General features: G+C 39.9%; 1 protein-coding gene across 1 annotated transcript in view; it reads left to right on the plus strand.

The window, feature by feature from the left end:
* Positions 1–19,695, plus strand: part of Slc26a8 (solute carrier family 26 member 8) — a 62,658-nt gene extending 42,963 nt beyond the window's left edge. Inside the window, exons 11-19 of the mRNA XM_076859523.1 lie at positions 119–214; positions 1,564–1,670; positions 1,746–1,815; positions 2,362–2,454; positions 2,582–2,713; positions 8,812–9,177; positions 11,740–11,794; positions 11,892–12,076; positions 19,162–19,695. Of these exons, the coding sequence (XP_076715638.1) occupies positions 119–214; positions 1,564–1,670; positions 1,746–1,815; positions 2,362–2,454; positions 2,582–2,713; positions 8,812–9,177; positions 11,740–11,794; positions 11,892–12,076; positions 19,162–19,695 (1,638 nt within the window). The remainder of the gene's footprint in view (positions 1–118; positions 215–1,563; positions 1,671–1,745; positions 1,816–2,361; positions 2,455–2,581; positions 2,714–8,811; positions 9,178–11,739; positions 11,795–11,891; positions 12,077–19,161) is intronic.
* Positions 19,696–20,137: the final 442 nt, after the last annotated feature.

Raw genomic sequence — 20,137 nt, forward strand, 5'->3', positions numbered from 1 at the left:
ATCAACATAAAATATTTCTGAGTGGCAAGGCTGGTCTTGTGGTTCCTTTGTAGGGGTGGGAGCTCCACCCATCCACCCACTGAAGGGAAATGAAGCTGGGTTTATCTTTTCCCCACAGGCTGTGCTGGCTGGAGTTGTTCTGAGCAACGTACTGCCCTACCTTGAAACCATTTACAACCTACCCAGTCTATGGAAGCAGAACCAATATGACTTTGTGAGTGTAGATGCCCTGGCTGAGCAAGGGAAGGGAGAGGGGAAGGTTAGAGAGAGAATGAACATAAGAGATGGGTCATGGATATGAAGAACACAGCAACTCTAGTGCCTTGTATTCTAGTTGAACCCCAGGGTGGTTTATCACTGAGCTGCTCCCCCAGCCCTTTTTATTTTTTATTTTGAAACAAGATCTCGCTGAGCTGCTGAGGCTGGCCTTGTACTTGCAATCCTCCTGCCTCAGCCTCCCAGGTCACTGGGATCACAGGCGTGTGCCACTGCACCTAGCCCTTGCACTCTCCCTTGCACTCTATTTTTCCTTTAAGAAGGAGAGTCAAAGCTATTGGTACATGAAAACATGGAGTCCTTATTCCAACTATGCAAAATTAAATGAAAGGGATTGATGAAGTGGCTACAGTTACACACAGACCTAGTAAAGAGGGTTTGTGGTCCATTGCGTATTCGAATGACTTTTAGTCCAGTTAATATAAATATCTTCCTGGATAAGAGATACAAGTTTTAAGGCTGGGGTTGTAGCTCAGTGATAGAGCACTTGTCTAGCACTTGGAGGCACTGGGTTCAATCCTCAGCACCACGAATAAATAAATAAAGGTATTGTGTCCATCTACAATTAAAAAAAAAAAGTCTTAATAAGAGAAGGAGGTATCTTACCAGACAGAATGTCAGCTGGGGCACAAACCAGAGAGCAAGAAAGAAAAGATGAGGGGCAGAGTGTGATGACAGGAGGAGGACCCAGTAGAGGCAGAGAAATAGAGAGAGGGGCAATTTTGGGAGCTGGATCCCTGAGAGGCTCAGGGGGATGTGTTTCAGTGCACAGATGGAGTTTCTAGTCCAGGAGGAGGGCTAGTATTCCCACCTGACGAGAGAGGACAAGCAAGAGTTGAGTGCAGATACTGACGAGTGACAGCGGGGTGGGGGAAGGAAATAGGTAAGAGAATTTCAGCTTATTTTTTTTTCCCTGTGGAGATGAAGGTGGTCAGGTAGGGACTTGAAAAAGGTGTTAAAATTTTGCAGTAACTCTTATAGTTCTTAAAATAACTATTACCCTGGGATAAGTCGTTGCAGTTTGCTAGACAGATGGGATTTCTAATCCCAACAAAGCCTATAAAATAGAGATCTTTATCACTATTTTGCACCTGAGGAAACAGAAATTTCAAGAGTGAATTGACTTTCAGGCAGCCTTGAGGGCCCACAGTTGGAGATTTGACCCCAGTCCCTGCGCCCCAGGTGTGGAAGGGAGAAGGTGGAGGTCATTTGAGAGGTGGGACTGGTATGTTCTTGATTTTTTGAGTTTTCATGATCTCCCTTTCCCTTCAACCCCTTTTCCACAAGGTTGTCTGGATCTTTACATTCTTATCTTCGATTTTCCTGGGATTGGACATTGGACTACTTATTTCGATAGTTTTTGCTTTCTTCATCGCCACTCTTCGTTCACACAGGTACTTGGTCTCAGGTAATAGGAGGTTAGCAAGGTAAAGCCACCTTGACCTAAAGGCAAGTGCATTTCCTTTCAGAACTAAGATTCTCATCCTGGGTCAGATCCCTAACACCAACATTTACAGAAGCATCAATGACTATCGGGAGGTAAGAAGACAAAGCAGCCATTTCTTGCCCCAGGGGATGGGGTACATCAAGCCTAGTGCTTAGTTTCTCTACAAAAGCCCTTTTGCCAATGTCAGCTGCTCTGCAGATACACACTCACAAAGGATGGGGAAGCAATGAACAAGGGGCAGAGGTGGGTGAACCCTTCTCATGCTGCAGCCAGCTAAGAATCACTTTTGAATGAATTTTAAGGAGAGGAAGACCAAGATCAAGAGAGGAGTGAGAAATGGAGGTGGGGGGAATCAGGGATGGAAATGGGAGAAAAGAACTTTCTGGTTCTTGCATATGGATTCTCCTGAAGGTTCTAAAGATGAATTATTCTTTTTTAATTTTATTTTTTAGTTATAGTTGGACACAATACTTTTATTTATCTATTTTTATGTGGTGTTGAGGATGGAACCCAGGGCCTTGCACATGCTAGGCAAGTGCTCTACCGCTGAGCCACAACCCCAGCCCCTAAAGATGAATTATTCTTGTTGCATGAAATAATTGAGAAATTTCCTTCAACATCACATTTTGCCTTGGCAGATTACAACTATCCCTGGGGTGAAAATTTTCCAGTGCTGCAACTCCATTACATTTGTAAATGTGCACCACCTAAAAAACAAGCTGTTAAAGGAGGTAACTAACCCCTCTGCTCCCCACCTTTCTCCATTGGCTCTGCTGGCCTTCAAGCAAATCTCTCCCACCCTTTCACATTTCTTTCCATCCTTTACCCTCTGTATGAGAATCCTTTTCTGTCTTTCAGGTAGGTATGGTAAGGGTGCCTCTTAAAGAAGAAGAGATTTTCATGCTGTTTACTCAACATGAATCCCGCCGTCATGAAAATCCTATGTGTAGGTGTTCCTGCAACTGTGATGAACTGGAGCCACCACCTAGGGTCAGAAATGTCTCTTTTCTGTATTGTCTCCTTTTTGTTTTGTTTTGTTTTGGTACTGGAAACTGAACCCAGGGGCACTTAACCACTGAGCTACTCATCAGCCTTCTTTTATGTTTCATTTAAAGCCAGGGACTCCCTGAGGTGCTTAGGGCCTCGCTAAATTGCTGAGGCTGGCTCCTGCCTCAGCCTCCCAAACTGCTGGGATTATAGGCATGCACTACCATGCCCAACTTTCTTCACATTTTATGAAGAAGTACATTACTATGGCCCGGCGCGGTGATACACATCTTTAATCCTAGCAGCTCAAGAGACTGAGGCAGGAGGATTGGGAGTACAAAGCCAGCCTGAGTCAAAGAGAGGCATTAAGCCAGTGAGACCCTGTCTCTAAATAAAACAAAATAGTGCTGGGGATGTAGCTCAGTGCTCCTGAGTTCAATCCCCAGTATACCCCTCCACCACCACCAAAAAAAAAAAAAAAAAGTACATTACTGCTGGGCACAGTGGTGCACACCAGTGACTCTGGAGGCTGAGGCAGAAGGATCATAAGTTCAAAGCCAGCCTCAGCAACTTTGTGAAGCCCTAAGCAACTTGTGAGATGTCTCAAAATAAAAAATAAAAAGCACTGGGGATACAGCTCAGTTGTGAATCATGCCTGGGTTCAATCCCCTGTACCAAAAAAAAAAAAAAAAAAAAGACACACTATTAAAGTAATGGAAGGAACTTTAGATGAGCCACAGAGAATTGAAAATCCAAGATTTCAAACAGAAATGACATAAGTTCCCCTTTGAGGTTCAGGTAGGAGGAGAAAGTTGGTAGGAGGAGATGCCCTGACTACTGTTGGTGACAAGAACACGGTTTGCCTGTTGAGACTGTCAGTGTTCATCATTTCTAACCTGAACTTAGTCTCAATAGTCCCTTCCCACCAGGCACAGCTGTTCATTTGTGGCTTTTGAGTCTCCCAGTGATCCCTTAGTCTAGACCCTATCCCCTAGAGGGCAACACTATTTACACACACCTGACAGCTCCCATCCCCTGCCAGGCAGGGACCAGCAGAACACTGAGCACATACACTTGTTCCCACCCACTCTAAGAGAGCTCTAACTGAGCTCCCTGAAAACTACCAGCTTCCCTGCCAAGAGAACAGAGTGATCACTATATATAATTTTAATTTTGTATCCACAAGGTGCTAAGTATTGCAAAGAACATTTATTTACAGGACATCAGCAAATACACTTTAGAGTAGAATAAGATTTTTATTGATCTCCTAATATGTCCCCAGAACAATGACACTATGAAAAATGAAAAAGAAGGAAGTTTTTAAAGTTTTATCTTATTTTTAATTGAGAGATATTTGTATATTTTATGGAGTATAATGCAATATTTCAATACAGGTATACATTGTAGAGTGATTTAATCAGCCTAATTAACACAGCATTCACCTAAATGTTTATCATTTCTTTGTGGTAAGAACATTTAAAATCCCCTCTTTTGGTTATTTTTACCTATAGTCACCATCCTGTGCAGTAGAATGCTAGAACTTTTTATAATACCACCAATAAATAGTCTATGAGGGTTCCCATTTCCCCACCTTCTTTCCAACATATGTTATCTTGCATCTTTTTATAAAATCCAATGTAATGGGTACATAATATTATCTCATTGTGGTGTGAATTTGCATTTATTTGATGGTTAAAGATATTGAGCATTTTTTCATGTTATTGGCTACTGTATACCTTCTATTGAAAAACGTCTATTCATGTCCTTCACCTATTTTTTTTTTGATGAGGTTATTTGTTTTCTTGTTCTTAGGTAGTTTGAGTTTCTTGTATATTTTGGATATTAGCCCTTTATCTGATGTATGATTGGTAGATATTTTCTCTCAATCTGTGAATATTTCTTCACTCTGTTAATTGTTTCCTTTGTTATGCCGAAGCTATTTATTTATTTTTGTTACCAGGGATTGAACTCAGGGGTGCTTAACCACTGAGCCGTATACTAATCCCTTTTTATTTTTTATTTTGAGACAGGGTCTTGCTAAGTCGCTTAGGACTTTGCTAAATTGCTGAGGCTGGCCTTGAACTCCTTCCTCCTGCCTCAGTCTTTTGAGTGGGGGATTACAGGCACGTGCCACAATGCCCAGCTGCAGAAGCTTTTTAGATTGATGCAATCCCATTGGTTTGTTTTTCTCTTGTTGCCTGTGTCTTGGGGATCATTAAAAAGAAAAAAGAAGAGTCTCTGTTTCTGTCTTCAAGTAGTTTTTTTTTTTTCTTCATTTTGATAAAAAATAAATAACATAGCCGGGTGAGTGGCACATGCCTGTAATCCCAGCAGCTGGCGGGGAGAGGCTGAGGCAGGAGGATTGGGAGTTCAAAGCCAGCCTCAGCAACAGCAAGGCACTAAGCAACTCTGTGAGGCCCTGTCTCTAAATAAAATACAAAATAGGGCTCGGGATGTGGCTCAGTGGTTGAATGCCCCTGAGTTCAATCCCTGGTACACCCTCCCCCCAGACAAATTAAATAAATAACACAATGTGCTATCTTTTTATATTGTTATTGGTACATTATAATTATCCATAATAGTGAGGTTTATTGTGACATATTCATGTATGGACATAACATAATTTGCTCCAGTTTCATTCCACAGTGCTTCCCTTCCCCTTCCTCCTCTTCCCCCTCCCCTTCTTCTACTCTATTCTTTTTATTTTTTAATTGGAGTATTATAATTATAATAAATGTGTGATTCTTTGTGATATATTCGTATGTGCACATAGCATGATTTGATTGATTTCATTCCCCAGTTCCTCCTCTTTCCCTCCTCTCCTTCCTTTCCTTGATCCCTTTCTTTACTGTTCTCCATTCTCTCTCTCTCTCTCTCTCTCTCTCTCTCTCTCTCTCTCTCTTTCAATTTCTTTTCTCTTTACTTCTGCATATGAGAAGAAAACATTCCACTCATGACTTTCTGAGTTTGGCTTATTTCAATTAACCGGATGTTCTCCAGATCCATCCATTTATCAGCAAATGACAAAATTTCATTCTTCTTTATGGCTAAATTAACTCCATTGTGTATATATATATGCCACTTTTTTAATCCATTCATCAGTTTGTAGACACTGATGCTGGTTCTGTAACTTGGCTATTGTGAATCACACTGCTACAAACCCTAAAATGAATGTATTACTATTGTATGCTGACTTTGGTTCTTTCGGATAAATATCAAGGATTAAAACAGATAGGTTATGTGGTGTTTCCATTCCTAGTCTTTTGAGGTGTCTCCACACTGATTTCCATAATGATTGTGCTAATTTACAGTCCTACCAACAATGTATAAGTTTTCCTTTCTCCCCACATCCTTGCCAGCATTTATCATTATTTATATTCTTGATGCTTGTCATTTTGAGGTAAGGTGAAATCCCAATTTAGTTTTGATTTGCATTTCCCTGATTGCTGAGAAAGAATATTGAACTTTTTCATGTATTTCTTTGCCATTTGCATTTCTTCTTTTGAGAAATGTCTATTTAGTTCATTTGCCCATCTACTGATTGGGTTTTTTGTTGTTATTTGATGTTAAGTTTTCAGAATTCTTTATAGGTTCTGGATATTTTTTAGAATATTTTTTTTAGTTGGAGATAGACACATTACTTTTATTTTGTTTCCATGTGGTGCTGAGGATCAAACACAGTGCCTTCCACATGCAAGGCAAGCACTCTGCCACTGAGCTACAACCTCAGTCCAGATTCTGGATATTGAAAACAAAGATTTTCTCCTGTTCTGTAGGCTCTCTTTTCATGCTCTCAATTGTTTCCTTTGCTGTGCAGAAACTTTTGAATTTGATGCAATACCACTAATCGATTCTTGGTTTTATTTCTTTAGTTTTAGGAGTCTTATTAAGGAAGTCAATGCCTGAGTCTACGTGTTGGAGTGTTGACACTATGTTTTCTTCTAGGAATCATTTTTATGGTCTAACTCCCAGTACTTTGATCCACTTTGAATTGACTTTTGTTCAGAGTGATAGATAGGAATCTAGTTTAATTCTACTACATCTGGATATCCAGTTTTCCCATCATCATTTGTTAAAACGTCTGTATTTTCTCCAAAGTGTGTTTTTGGCACCTTTGTCAAAGATGTGATGACTGTATGAGTTAGTCCTTATGTCTGCTATTCTATTCCATTGGTCTTCATGTCTGTTTTTATGTCAGTACCATGTTGTTTTTGTTAGTATAGCTCTGTAGTATAATTCAAAGTTGGGTACTATGATGCTCTTCAGCCTATTATTGCTTAGAATTGCTTGGGTTTTTCTGGGTCTTTTATTCTTCCCTTTGGATTTTAGAGGACTGTTTTTTCCACTTTTGTGAACAATGTCATTGATATTTTGGTGGAGATTGCATTGGATGTATAGATTACTTTTGGTAATATGACCATTTTAATGATGTCTATCCAATAAATGAAGGGTCTTTCCATCTTCTAATGTCTTCTTCAATTTCTTTCTTCTGTGTTCCATGATTTTTATGATAGAAGTCTTTCACCTCCTTGGTTGGATTTATTCTCAGTTTTGTTTTGTTTTGGCTATTGTGAATGGAATTGTTTTCCTAGTTTCTTTTTCACTGGGTTCATTATTGGTGTAGAAAAACAGGAATGTAGAGTCTATGAAAAAGAGATCAGAAAAGCTCTCAGGAAAAAAAAAAAAAAAAGTTCCTCTACCTGGAGAAGCTTGCATCTCTCTGCCACTGGGCAAACCCACACCTGTCCCCCAGAGGTCTAGCCTCAGTGCTTTTCATGTCTTGAGGAACAACTCTTGCAGTTGAGCTATCATATTATCATCTATCCACACCATTTTTTTTTTTTTGCTACACAATATATACTACCTTGAATGGCTTTTATCTTTAATTTTTTAAAATTAATATCTTTTCTTCCTTCCTGCTGAGGAACCCAGGGCCTGGCACATGCTAAGTCTACTCTCTACCACTTAGCTAAACCCACAGTTCTAAAATTTACTTCACAAGCCACATTATTAGAATGATAACAGAGGTTTTAAATTTTTTGTTGGGTTTCACATTTATTTAATTTTCCTTTCAGCTTCACATTTTGTCATTTTAAAAAATTAAGCAACTTATTTAGACTTCCATGACAGAAATAATTTTGGCATATTAAATAACTTTCTGACATACATAGTGCTTTTCAAATTATGTGAGTCAGGGTCAATTTAAGGAGTAGAGGACATATCACCTGGAAATCAGGTCCTAGCTAGGTAGCAGCAGTAAAAGCTTAGCCATCAGGGTGCTTCAGTTGTAACACATCATTTTTCCATTGTATGTAGTTTTCTTGAGCATAAACTACCAATACCCTGATTGTTCTAGAAGGTATATCATATCACTCAACAATCATACTGTGGTCAATCATTTTTCCTAGAGACAACAAATTTTAAAAAAGAAAAAGAAACATCACTCAGAATTATGCCGCTCTAACAATCAAATTGTTTTCATTTTTCCATAAACCTGACAATCCTCGTCTACTCATATTATGTATTTGTCTTTTTAATGGGCATGTATACTCCCCCCAGGTAGAATCCCATCCCTGTGAATGCAGGGGTCACATTCATATCTTGCATATAGTTGTATTCCTGGTCCTTGCTGCTGTCCTTAAGCTACAGAAGGCGCTTGGGACTATTAAGAGAGTGAAAGGAGTACCCTGGTCAAGTAAATTTATGTCTTCTAAACAAAGAGTGACAGAAGACTGTTGCACTGATAAAAGAAGAAGGTGATGAAAAAAGTCCCAAGAGAAAGGTAGAGTCCAAACCAAATATTTGTAGACATTGAAGACTTAATGAGGACCCAGGAACAAAGAAAAGGAACAAATCAAGGATGATTTTAAGTCTGGCTCACTAGAACAATAATGTCATCGATGGACACAGGAAGTTGGGAAGGAGCCCCTGTGGGTGGTTAGGATGAGGAAAGATGAACGTAGCTTTGGCCATGAGATATCCAAGTAAAAAATACACAGTGGTACCTAGTCCAGGGAGAAATTTCATAGGAGAGAGGGAAGTGAGCCAGTAGACAGAGTGTACTTCCAGCCCTTGTTTGAATGTTATCTCTATTCTCTCAGATTGTCTACACAGAACGATTTGAAAATAAAGAGGCTCTTGATGCGTCCTCTGTTAACCTGGTCCGCTGCTCACATTTGGAAAGCATAAATATAAGCCCAAGTGTATCTGATGAACAAGTGCCAAACACCGGATCTTCATCGTCTCAGAGAATTCAAGGACAAAACTACGGGGATATGGAGAAAGTCCGGATTGCTAACTACCCCTCAAGAAATAGCTTGCTTCCACCACCTGATACTACAGAAAGTCAGGAGAGATCACTCATCCCTTACTCAGACATATCTTTTCAACCCAGCACCCACACCATTATCCTGGACTTCTCCATGGTGCAATATGTTGATTTTCATGCTTTGGTGGTATTAAGACAGGTAAGTCCCTGGGGGGCTTTGCCAAAAGCTTCCAATCCCCTCACACCACCCACACCCACGCCCACCCCCATTTTAATCCTGTTAGCCTCTGATTAGCTACTACATGACTGCTAGGCTAACAGAAACTTGAGCACAGATAGTAATTTAAGTCCAATCAGAATAAAATGAACTGGGGTTGGTTCAATAAGCAAGAGCCATTTATTATTTCTACAAGAATGCAAAAAAGGAAATTCCCAACAACACCGAAGTAGCAATCTGAGCCATGTCCCCTGTGTAACTCACAGTACATCCTAGAAGTTAGCTGCAAATCTTTTCAAGGAATACATTTGAGTGGTACAGAAAGAATTTCACCAAGAATTCCTACTCTTCAGCTGCTCTGAGCCAGACACTGGGTTGTCTAGTAATCAAATAGGAAAAAGTTGGAATGAAATGACCCCCCAAGCCTGGAGTTACCAGTCCAGTATCTGCTGCAGATACTGCCCTATTCACTTTTTATCTTCATGTAGGAAAGTTTAGGGAAGATTGTTTTCCTTCAAAATTCGTGTCGCCAAGACCTGACTCCTGCTCTCAAGTTCTTTGATTTCTGATTTCTCTCCTTCCTGTACACAGCAGACAGTTCATATGCACAGTTCACCACCCTGGTTTCATTGCTCAGTGTCTCATAGGTACATTGTACTTTCTTCAGCCAGCTTATCTCTGTTGATAGTGCTCTATCTTACCTTTGCCCCTATTGAAAGTGGCCCAAGTTTAAGCATCCTGGGCACTCACTTCCCGGTTCTGACTACAACCACCCTTTTTTGAGATATGCTGATTTGGTTGGTTTACTTTCTTTTATCTTTTTTTTTAACCTTTATTTTATTTATTTATTTTTATGTGGTGCTGAGGATCGAACCCAGGGCCTCGCACATGCTAGGCAAGCACTCTACCACTGAGCCACAACCCCAGCCTCTTGCCTTTTTTTATCTTTGAAGTCTACTTTAGCATACCTTTTTCTAACCAAGGGAATATTATTTTGTTAAGTGAGTCCAGATCCTTTTTATTCTGAGGCAGTAGCTGGGAAAACTTTGGCTGCCAATCTGGAAATGTGTGCTCTATTCTAGCTTCAATACTCAATATCTGTCTGACCCAAGGCAGATTACTAAATTGCACTGAGTCTGTTTCCACCTCTTTAAAATATTCCATAGAGAAATTGTGCTTTCCTCTCCTCTCTTCCCCACCCCCCATCACTTACTAAGGCACCATATTTTCTGGCCCTTGTGGATGACTGTCTGCTCTATCCCCATAGAGGAAATGTCAGGTATCTTTTTATTTATTTATTTTTTGCGGGGTGGGGGGGGCGAATACCAGGGACTTAACTCAGGGGCACTTGACCACTGAGCCACATCCCCAGCCCTAATTTGTCTCACTGAGTTGCTCAGTGCCTTGCTTTTGCTGAGGCTGGCTTCGAACTCACGATCCTCCTGCCTCAGCCTCTCAAGCCTCTGGGATGACAGCTGCACCACCGAACCGAGTTTAAACTCACTTTTTAAAATCCCATTCATCCATTTTTATTAGAGACAACCACTCAGTTTAAGCTTCTTCTAAATTCATGGGCTTTCCCTTTCTCATTTCTTGTCATTTAGAGTATGTCTGTTGAAGCCCTTCACCAAATGACTTCATGATTTCCCGTATGATCAAAAATGACTTTGTGCCTGGGGTACACTGTAATCCCAGCAGCTCGGGAGGCTGAGGCAGGAAGATTGCAAGTTCCAGACCAGCGTCAGCAATTTAGCAAGGCCCTGAGCAACTTAGTGAGACTCTGTCTCAAAATAAAAAATAAAAAATGGGCTGGGGATGTGGCTCAGTGTTTAAGCACCCCTGGGTTCAATCCCTGGTACAAAAAAAGAACTTCCTGTTTCTTCTTGGTACTGATAGAAGCAAAGTCTGTTTTATTGGTTTCTTTTAACATTTTAATTTGGTTCTCAGGGCTGAAGTCTATGCAATCTTAGACTATAGTATTGACTTAGTTAGAAGTGACTTTCAAATGATTTATTGGCTGAAGTAAACTTGAGGTTTCTAATGCAACTTTGCAGAACAGCTCTGAATGTGACCCTCAGGATTTTTGAATTCTGTTTCCCAGTGCATCACCTGACCATCTTTGAGCCACATCTCCACCCCTTGGCCTGATGAACTCCAGGAAGCAGAGGGTCACACACAAACATTAAACAATATTCCCAAACTTTTCATGGTGATTTCCAAAGTGTTCCCATCATACCCATACCCATCTCTATTCCAAGGCTTTCCTCATGCAAACATTTACGTGAACTATTACCCACCTCAAGACTGTGAGCATCTCTCCCTCTCAACCTCCACCCCCATGAGATGGTCTGACTTTATTTTGTGTTCCCTGGAGTACAGAAGTCCACTCATCAAAGAGCAGAATTTTGTAGAGCAGAATTGGGAGGCAACTATATTTATATCCCAGATGAGCCCATGTCCAAAGGGTTTAAAAACTCAGCTAATTAAAAGTTTCTTTTTTATGAGCATAAAGCTCTCTGATGCTGATTTACTCTCTCCCTGCAGATGTGCAATTCTTTCCAAAACGCCAACATTTTGGTGCTCATTGCAGGGTGTCACCGTGAGTATCCTTTACCCTAGGAGAGGGCTGTGACTTGCACCCCGGGGGCCCTGCTCCCCAGGTGTGTGACGCTGTGTGTTTTGGGTTTGGTTTGTAGCCTCTGTGGTCAGGATGTTTGAAAAGAATGACTTCTTTGATGAAGGCATCACCAAGGCCCAGCTGTTCCTCAGCCTCCACGATGCTGTGTTGTTTGCCTCATCAAGGAAGTTTCCAGAGCTCTCTGAGTTAAGCGAGGATGAATCTGAGACAGTGATACAGGAAACCTACTCAGACGTGAACAAGGTTGGATAATGCAAAGCACCGGGATTGTGGGGAGGCGTGGAGAAGGGTGAGACCCCTGATCCGATAGAGATGAATAATGTCCGGGAAAGGTTTTCTAGTATGGCTGTACCAGAATTTGAGATGTTGAAAATGCTTTCTTACCAACTCATAAATAGCAGTGTACCTGAGGCTCCAAGTGCCCCTACTGCCATGGCATCTGGGTGCCATCCAGAACACTCTTCAACTGAAGAGAGGGTTAATCCAACCCAACGGCAACCTAGAGCCTCCCTTTACATCAGCCTTGGTTAGGGCCACGCCAATTGCTCAATATCTTAAATATCTTCCTTAGATAGACCTTTAGAGCCTACCCTCCCCCCCCCCCCCCCCCGCCGCCTTTAGGATGAAATATAAAACTCATGAATTAGCTGAGGTAAATATCTGTATGTCTAATATTTTGACTATTATTTACCTTGTGAGAAATAGAAGATTTATTTAATCTGACCAAAGGCGAGAAAAATATATATATCAGAAGTTTTAGTCATCTATTAATACTAAATAAATAACTGTTCTGCTAAGCATTTTCAAATTAGTATCTGTGTAGGTCAAAGTTTTCAAAAAAAAAAAAAAAAGAAAGAAAGAAAATAAAACACAGATGGGCATCAAATACTATTTAAAGACTTAGGAATTATTTTTTTTTTAAAGTCGGGGAGGAAGGGTGGTTTTTTTTTTTTTTTTTTTGAGAGAGAGAGAGAGAAAGAGAATTTTTAAATTTTTTTTTAATTTTTTTATTTTAGTTTTCGGCAGTCACAACATCTTTGTTTGTATGTGGTGCTGAGGATCGAACCCGGGCCGCACACGTGCCAGGCGAGCACACTACTGCTTGAGCCACATCCCTAGCCCTATTTTTCAATCAAATCTATGATTCAAATTTCTAGATTTCAATAATGTTTGAATTTTTATGACAAGAAAAAATACTAAATAAAAAATACTAAAAGTATCACCACATTAATAAGTGGGTTTTTTTTATATTTTTGTTATTTACTTATTTATTATGTGGTGCTGAGGATTGAACCTGGTGCCTTATGCATGAGAGGCAAGTGTACAATCACTGAGCTACAACCCCAGCCCCTAATAAGTGTTTTTAAAAATTCTAAGAAGTAAAAGATATTCAGGCTTGTAAAACATAGTTCTTTTCTTTGTTTTTAAAATTGTTTTGTTGTAGATGGACAGAATACTTTTATTTTATTTATTTTTATGCGGTGCTGCCTCACATGTTTGAGAATCCAACCCAGTGCCTCACGTGTGCTAGGCAAGCACTCTACCACTGAGCTACAGCCCAGCCCTCTTATTTTCTTTTCTTTTTTCTTTCTTTCTTTCTTTCTTTTTTTTTTTTTTGTGTGTGTGTGTGTGCTGGGGATCAAACCCAGGACCTTGTATATGCAAGGAAAGCACTCTACCAACTGAGCTATATCCCTAGCCCCTTTCTTTCTTTCAGCAATATATTACAGTTATTTCCCTTGTTTTGGTGAGAATTCTCCCAAGTTATGTATCTCTGTTTTATCCAAAATAATTTTTCCCTGGTAGCTAGATCTGATTTTTTATTTATTTATTTATTTATTGTCTACAGTATATTTCACTCCCATTTATAAAATCATAGACTTAGAAAACATTTTCGGGCTGGGGATGTGGCTCATGTGGTAGCGTGCTTGCCTGGCATGCGTGCGGCCCAGGTTCGATCCTTAGCACCACATACAAAGATGTTGTGTCCGCTGAAAACTAAAAATAAATAAATAAATAAAAATTCTCTCTTTGAAAAAAAAGAAAACCTTTCCATCAGAAGGGACATCAGAACTCATCAAGTTCACCTCTACCCAGAACAATAATTCTCTTGACAATATCTCTGGCCAGAGGTGGTCCTTCTTATGCTCAGAATTTCCATTCATTTTCAAACTTTAGTATACATCAGAATCACCTAATTGTGCTGTTAAAACAAAGACAGCTAGGCCCCTCTGTACCCCAATCCACTGAATTTCTGACTCAGCGTGTCCAGGGTAGGTCCTAAGATTTTGCATTGCTACCCAGTTACCAGATAATGTTGATGGAACTAACTGGTACAGGGACCACATTTTGAGAATTACTGCCTTAGAGATTCGACATACACCCTTCACTGTCAAAATCTAATGTGCCTGGTAGTCTTGTGTGCCAGACATTGTATTTGGAAAATGTTTATAGAAATAATTTGTGGCCTAGGAGGATATTTCTCTTCCAAAAATAAATGAATTTTTTTGCCAGATACTGGAGGTTCTAGCAATCTAGAATTACTTTGATCTGATATCAGGACTTGAGGTTTTCTTTACCATCCTGATGACCCAAAGGCCAGTTATAGTTTGTGAGGAAGTCTGCCATAACCCCTCCCTAGCAGACTGTGGAATGTAATTTTTGCAACTCTGAGCCCCTAAAAATATCAAAAGTACTGCTTCATGTGATACTTCTAGATCATGAAATACTTTCATGACAAAAGTGGCCCCAAATGCTAGATTCATCTCCCTAGGTTTTCAATTCTTCCCATTCTTGGCCTGATAATTCCTTTTAATCTTGTTAGCATTATGGTACCTTCAAGCAGAGTTGTTTTTTTTTTTTTGTTTTTTTTTTTTAATTCTACCTAGTTGTCCACAGGGGGAGGGTTGGTCTGAGTTATATAATCTGCTTTTACTTTAAATGGATGTTTCTCTATTTTTGTTTTTTATTTATAATCATGATTCTCTTGACATTTCTTTATATATTATGTATTATATCATGACATCTATTAATCTTTCTTTTTATTTTCCACTTATTTTTGCTTATGAAGTTATTCCCACATACAAAATAACATTTTCTCCTACATTTTATGATTTCATTTTTCATATGTTATGACTCTTTAATCTATCTAGAATGTATTTCAGTACATAATGTTAAAGATAACCATTTTTTAAAATCTATATAGCTAACTATTTTGAGCTCTACCATCTGTCTCAGTCCATTTGTGCTCTTAGAACAAAATCTCAGAGACTGGGTAATTTATAAATAACAATTTTTTTTTTTTTTTGAAACGTCAAAGATCAAGGTCCCAGAAAGTTTGGTGACTGGTGAGGGCTTGTTTCATCATTGGCATCCTCCTCACATGTAGAAATTCCCTTCTGCCACTTTAGGAGGAATTAGTCACTTTCCAAAAGGCCCCACCACTTTGGGTATTAAGTTTCAACATGAATTTTAGAGAACATACATGCAAACCATAGTACCATCCAACCATCTCTTGAATAAGCCTTTTTTGCATCACTGATATCAGATGCTATTTTCATTAAGTATGATTTACTTACAAAAACTAAAACCTAGGGGCTATGATTGTGGCTCAGCGATAAGAGCCCTTGCGCTGGTTTCGATCCTCAGCACCACATACAAATAAATAAATAAAATAAAGGTATTGTGTCTAACTACAACTAAAAACAACAACAACAAAAAAAAACTAAAACCTATTTCTTTTCTGGTTTTTGGTTTCATTGTTCTTCATAGTTCTGGTATCATACTATTTTGATTACTACAATTTGATAATACATTTTAACATTGACTTAAGAAGTCCTGTGTTGACAGGCATGATGACTTATGCCTGTGATCCCAGTGACTCAGGAGGCTAAAGCAGGAAGATGGCAAGTTTGAAGTCAGCCCATAATTTAGCATGGCAATAATTTAGAGCAATAATTTACCAAGACCCTCAAAATAAAAAAATTAAGAAAAAGGGTTTAGACTGGAGTTGTGGCTCAGGGATACAGTGCTCGTCTAGCACGTGCAAGGCCCTGGGTTCAATCCTCAGCACCACATAAAAACAAATAAATAAAAACAAAGGTATTGTGTCCAACTACAACTAAAAATAAATAAATAAAAATAAGAAAAAGGGTTTGGGGTGTAGCTCAGTGGTGGAATGCCTCTGGGTTCAATCCCTAGAAAAAACACACACACACACACACACACACACACACACACACACACACAGAGTCCTGTCATCAGCATTGTTTCAAAATTTTCTAACAAAAAATTTTTTTTCTAACTCATAATCACGAATTTATTCTTTCAAACTAACTTTTGAATCTTTATCAGTTTCTACTCTCTACTCTCAAAATGCAAACAAACAAAACTAAACAAACAAACAAACAAAAAATCTGTTGGAATTTTCTTTAGAATAACATTAATGATATGAAATAATCTGAGAATTTATATCTTTACATTATCTGTTCTTCCTATCCAGGAACATGAACTATATACAATTATCCAATATTTTTAAAAGTCGCATTCATAAAAATATTTTACAACTTGCTTCATGTAGAAAAATCCTCATTATTACTTTATCTGTTTTCCATGTATTGCTTTTTAAAACAAATTGTCTTAGGCCACACATGATCGTATATACCTATAGTCCCAGCTACTCAAGAGGCTGAGAAGGAAGGATCCTTTGAGTCCATGGATTTTAAACCAGCCTGGGGAGCATAGCAAGATCTTGTTTCAAACTAAAAGCAACAACAATAAAATAAATTCTCTCTTCTATTAGATGGTTCAACTGGCAATTTCTAGGATATAAGAAATTCAGTGATTTTTTTCAGGTGGGGAGTGCAGTGCTAGGGATGGAACTCAGGGCCTTGCTTATGCTAGGCAAGTACTCTACCTACTCTATCACTGAGTCACATCTTCAGGCCAACTCTTTGATTTTTTATAAAATTATTTGGCCTAAGAGGTTTCATTGTTAATTCTTTGGGTTTTTTGTTTGTTTGTTTTTTGGTACCAGGGATTGAACCCAGGGGTGCTTAACCACTAAGCCACATTCACAGCCCTCTTTTATATTTTATTTAGAGATAGGGTCTTGCTGATTTGCTTAGAGCTTCCCTAAATTGCTGAGGCTGACCTTGAACTCAGGATTCTCCTGCCTCAGCCTCCTGAGCTGCTGGGATTATAGGTGTGCACTACCACACCACGCCTCTCTTGTTTGGGTTATTTTATATATAAAATGTGTACTAAAAATAACACCAATCTCTCATTTCCTGTTAGAATTCTTATTTCATTATTACATGTTATTACATAAGTTAGATCTCTCAAAATAATTTAAATAATAGCACTGAGTCTTGTCCTATTTCTGGAGTTGATGAGAAAGCCTCTTGTGAGTCTGTATGAAAGCTAGTGGTAGCTAGCTTATGATAGGCATTGTTGACTTTTTTTTTAAGTATTTTTCTAATTTATTAACATTCTTTTCAGGAATTATATTAAGAGTTGGTGTTGAATATATCAATTAGTTTCTGGCATTTAAGACAGGAAAGACTAGAAAAAGAGCCAGATCTATTTTATTTGTATTAAATTTGAGATGCCTACTAAACATCTAAATGGGGATGTCAAGAATAGAAGTAGGGGGCTGGGGATGTGGCTCAAGCGGTAGCGCGCTCGCCTGGCATGCGTGCGGCCCGGGTTCAATCCACAGCACCACATACCAACAAAGATGTTGTGTCTGCCGAGAACTAAAAATAAATAAATTAATTAATTAATTAAAAAAATTAAAAAAAAAAAAAAAGAATAGAAGTAGGGCCAGGAGTAGTGGCGCATGCCTGTAATCCCAGCAACTCCAGAGGCTGGAGGCAGGAGTGAGTTCAAAGCCAGCCTCGGCAAAATCAAGGAGCTAAGCAACTCAGTGAGACCCTGTCTCTAAATAAAATACAAAAAGGACTGGGGATGTGGATCAGTGGTTGAGCACCATTGAGTTCAACCCTGGTTCCAAAAAAAAAAAAAAAAGAATGGAAGTAGGTATAGAATCTGCAGATTAGGGGAATGGATACAACCAAAGAGTCATTGGCACATAGATGGTAATGAAAATTATGGGCCTAAATAAAATTACCCATGGGAGAGAGTGCAAGGAGAAGAGAAGGGTCCCAGGATCAAGACTTGGAACATGCCACCATTTCAAACTCCTTCAGAGTTGAGCATGGTGGCACAGCTACTCAGGAGGCTTGAGACAGGAGGACTGCAAGTTCAAGGCCAGTCTCAGCAACTTCTTGAGCCCTGCCTCAAAAATAAATTTTAAAAAAAAGAAAGAAAAAGAGAAAGAAAGAAAGGAAAAAGCTGAAGATGTGACTTAGTGGTGACTTGCTTGCCTAGCATGTGCCGGGCCCGGGGTTCAATCCCCAGTATGGGGGTCGGGGTGAATCCAGCAGAAATAGAGAAAACAGCATAGAGAAGCAAACCAGAAAGGAAGAAGGAAAAGCAGACATGATCTATGGTGAAAATAAGCAAATCTTTGGAGAAGGGTGAAAGTGGTAAATTTCACGGGACATTGCTGCAGGGATGATTCACCAACCCTTGCAGGCACCTGCTATGGGACAGATTCAGTGCTCGGCACTGGGAATATCAAGAACCAGGCACTGCAAGGAACTTCGAGCCTAGGAAGGGGTAGGTTTGTAAATAAGGCAATATATTATTGGTACAGTGATAGAAGTGTGGGTAAAGTATAGTGGAACACAGAGGAAGCTGGGATCCTTTGATCTGAATCTGGAATGATAAATAAGTGTATGTGGACAAGATGGAAAAGGTCAAGGCAGGAAAGAGGAGCAGCGTGAGCAAAGGTAAGCAGTAGTCAGGCAACTCTGGGTAGCTGTATGGCTAGAACAAAGGGTAGGTACCACAGGTGGAGATAATGCTGAAGAAGATGGCAAGAGGCCAGGTGCAAATAGCCTTATGTACCCTGTCAAGAGTTTCAACATGGGTGGCAAGGTAAGCACGATCAAGAACACAAGGTGTTTCGGAATGCTGTGAAGACCATTGCTATTTAAATGGTTGATCACATCATCCAGTCTGGCTAGAAAAGCCAGAGAGATCAGAAGGTAGGGATTGATTGAGCCTGAAGAATAGTGAGTGACTGAGAAACTGAGGAGTGCAAAGAAGATAAAAAGCAGATTTAGACAAGAAATATTTTCTACTTTGCCAGGAACATGTGGTCTTCTGATATCTTAAGTCCTATTATATTTTGATATTCTTTGACTGCTTGAAAGTTAAACTTTAATTGGAAATTTTACCCCATCTAATTGTGTATATTTCAGAATGACATTCCAAAACACAAAAGTAAGTTTCCAGAGAGCCACAAAAATCCAAGTCCAACCTTTGCCAAGAGCCAGACGCCAGTAGAAGAGGAGTCAGAGTTTGATTTGGAAATGGAGCCCATGCTGGGGTCAGAACGAGCTGCAGGGCTGGATTCGTACCTAGACCTAGATCAGGAGCTGGAGAATGACACAGAGCTGGACCCTCCATCTGAGATGTACCCAGAAACTGAGCCCGAGTCCGAGCTGGAGCTGGAAGCCCAGAGTGATGTGGATCCCAAGACCCCACCAGAGACGGAGATAGAGACTGATCCCGAGATGGAGGTGGAGATGGAGAGGGTGCCCCAGCCCAAATCCAGGTCAAGGGCTTACACGTACCCTCAGCAGCAGCAGAGGCAATCTTACTCTGAGGCTACCCAAACCCAGTCTCAGTCTCGGCCTCAGACACCGTCAGTGGAGAGGAGAGGGCAACATATGGATTCCTACTCACCCAATGCCTATGACGATGAGTCCCCCGGGGAGGTGAACTGGAAATAAGGGGTCAGAAAACCCAGGCAAATCTTTCCCACCCAAAAGGGGCCACTTGGTTAGGAAGCCTAGACTTGGTACATACTAGCAGTACTTGGCTTTTTGACTCCTCCACCTACTGTCTCCTCACTGGGCACTGGGATTACACTCCCAGGCCACATTACCAAATGCCAATGACGCTTTCTACCTTCCCTGTCCGGGCTCACCTTCAGTAGATATCCCAGGAAAGGGTTTCCTTCTTCAAGCACCCTACATACATCTCTGGGCTTCAAGCCAGACTACTTCTGACTGACTTATCTCATTTCTGTTTCCCCATCTCCAAAGAGATGAGGCTCAAATAAAATATATAACTCTAATTAAGTTTGGATCCTTCCAGCACCTTCTCCCTTCTCTGTATTTTGTATCCCTGAGGAAATGCCAAGTGGGGAGGGATTCCAGAAGGGAGTGAACA

This window comes from Callospermophilus lateralis, chromosome 6, assembly GCF_048772815.1.
Source record: "Callospermophilus lateralis isolate mCalLat2 chromosome 6, mCalLat2.hap1, whole genome shotgun sequence".
Classification (NCBI taxonomy): Eukaryota; Metazoa; Chordata; class Mammalia; order Rodentia; family Sciuridae; genus Callospermophilus; species Callospermophilus lateralis.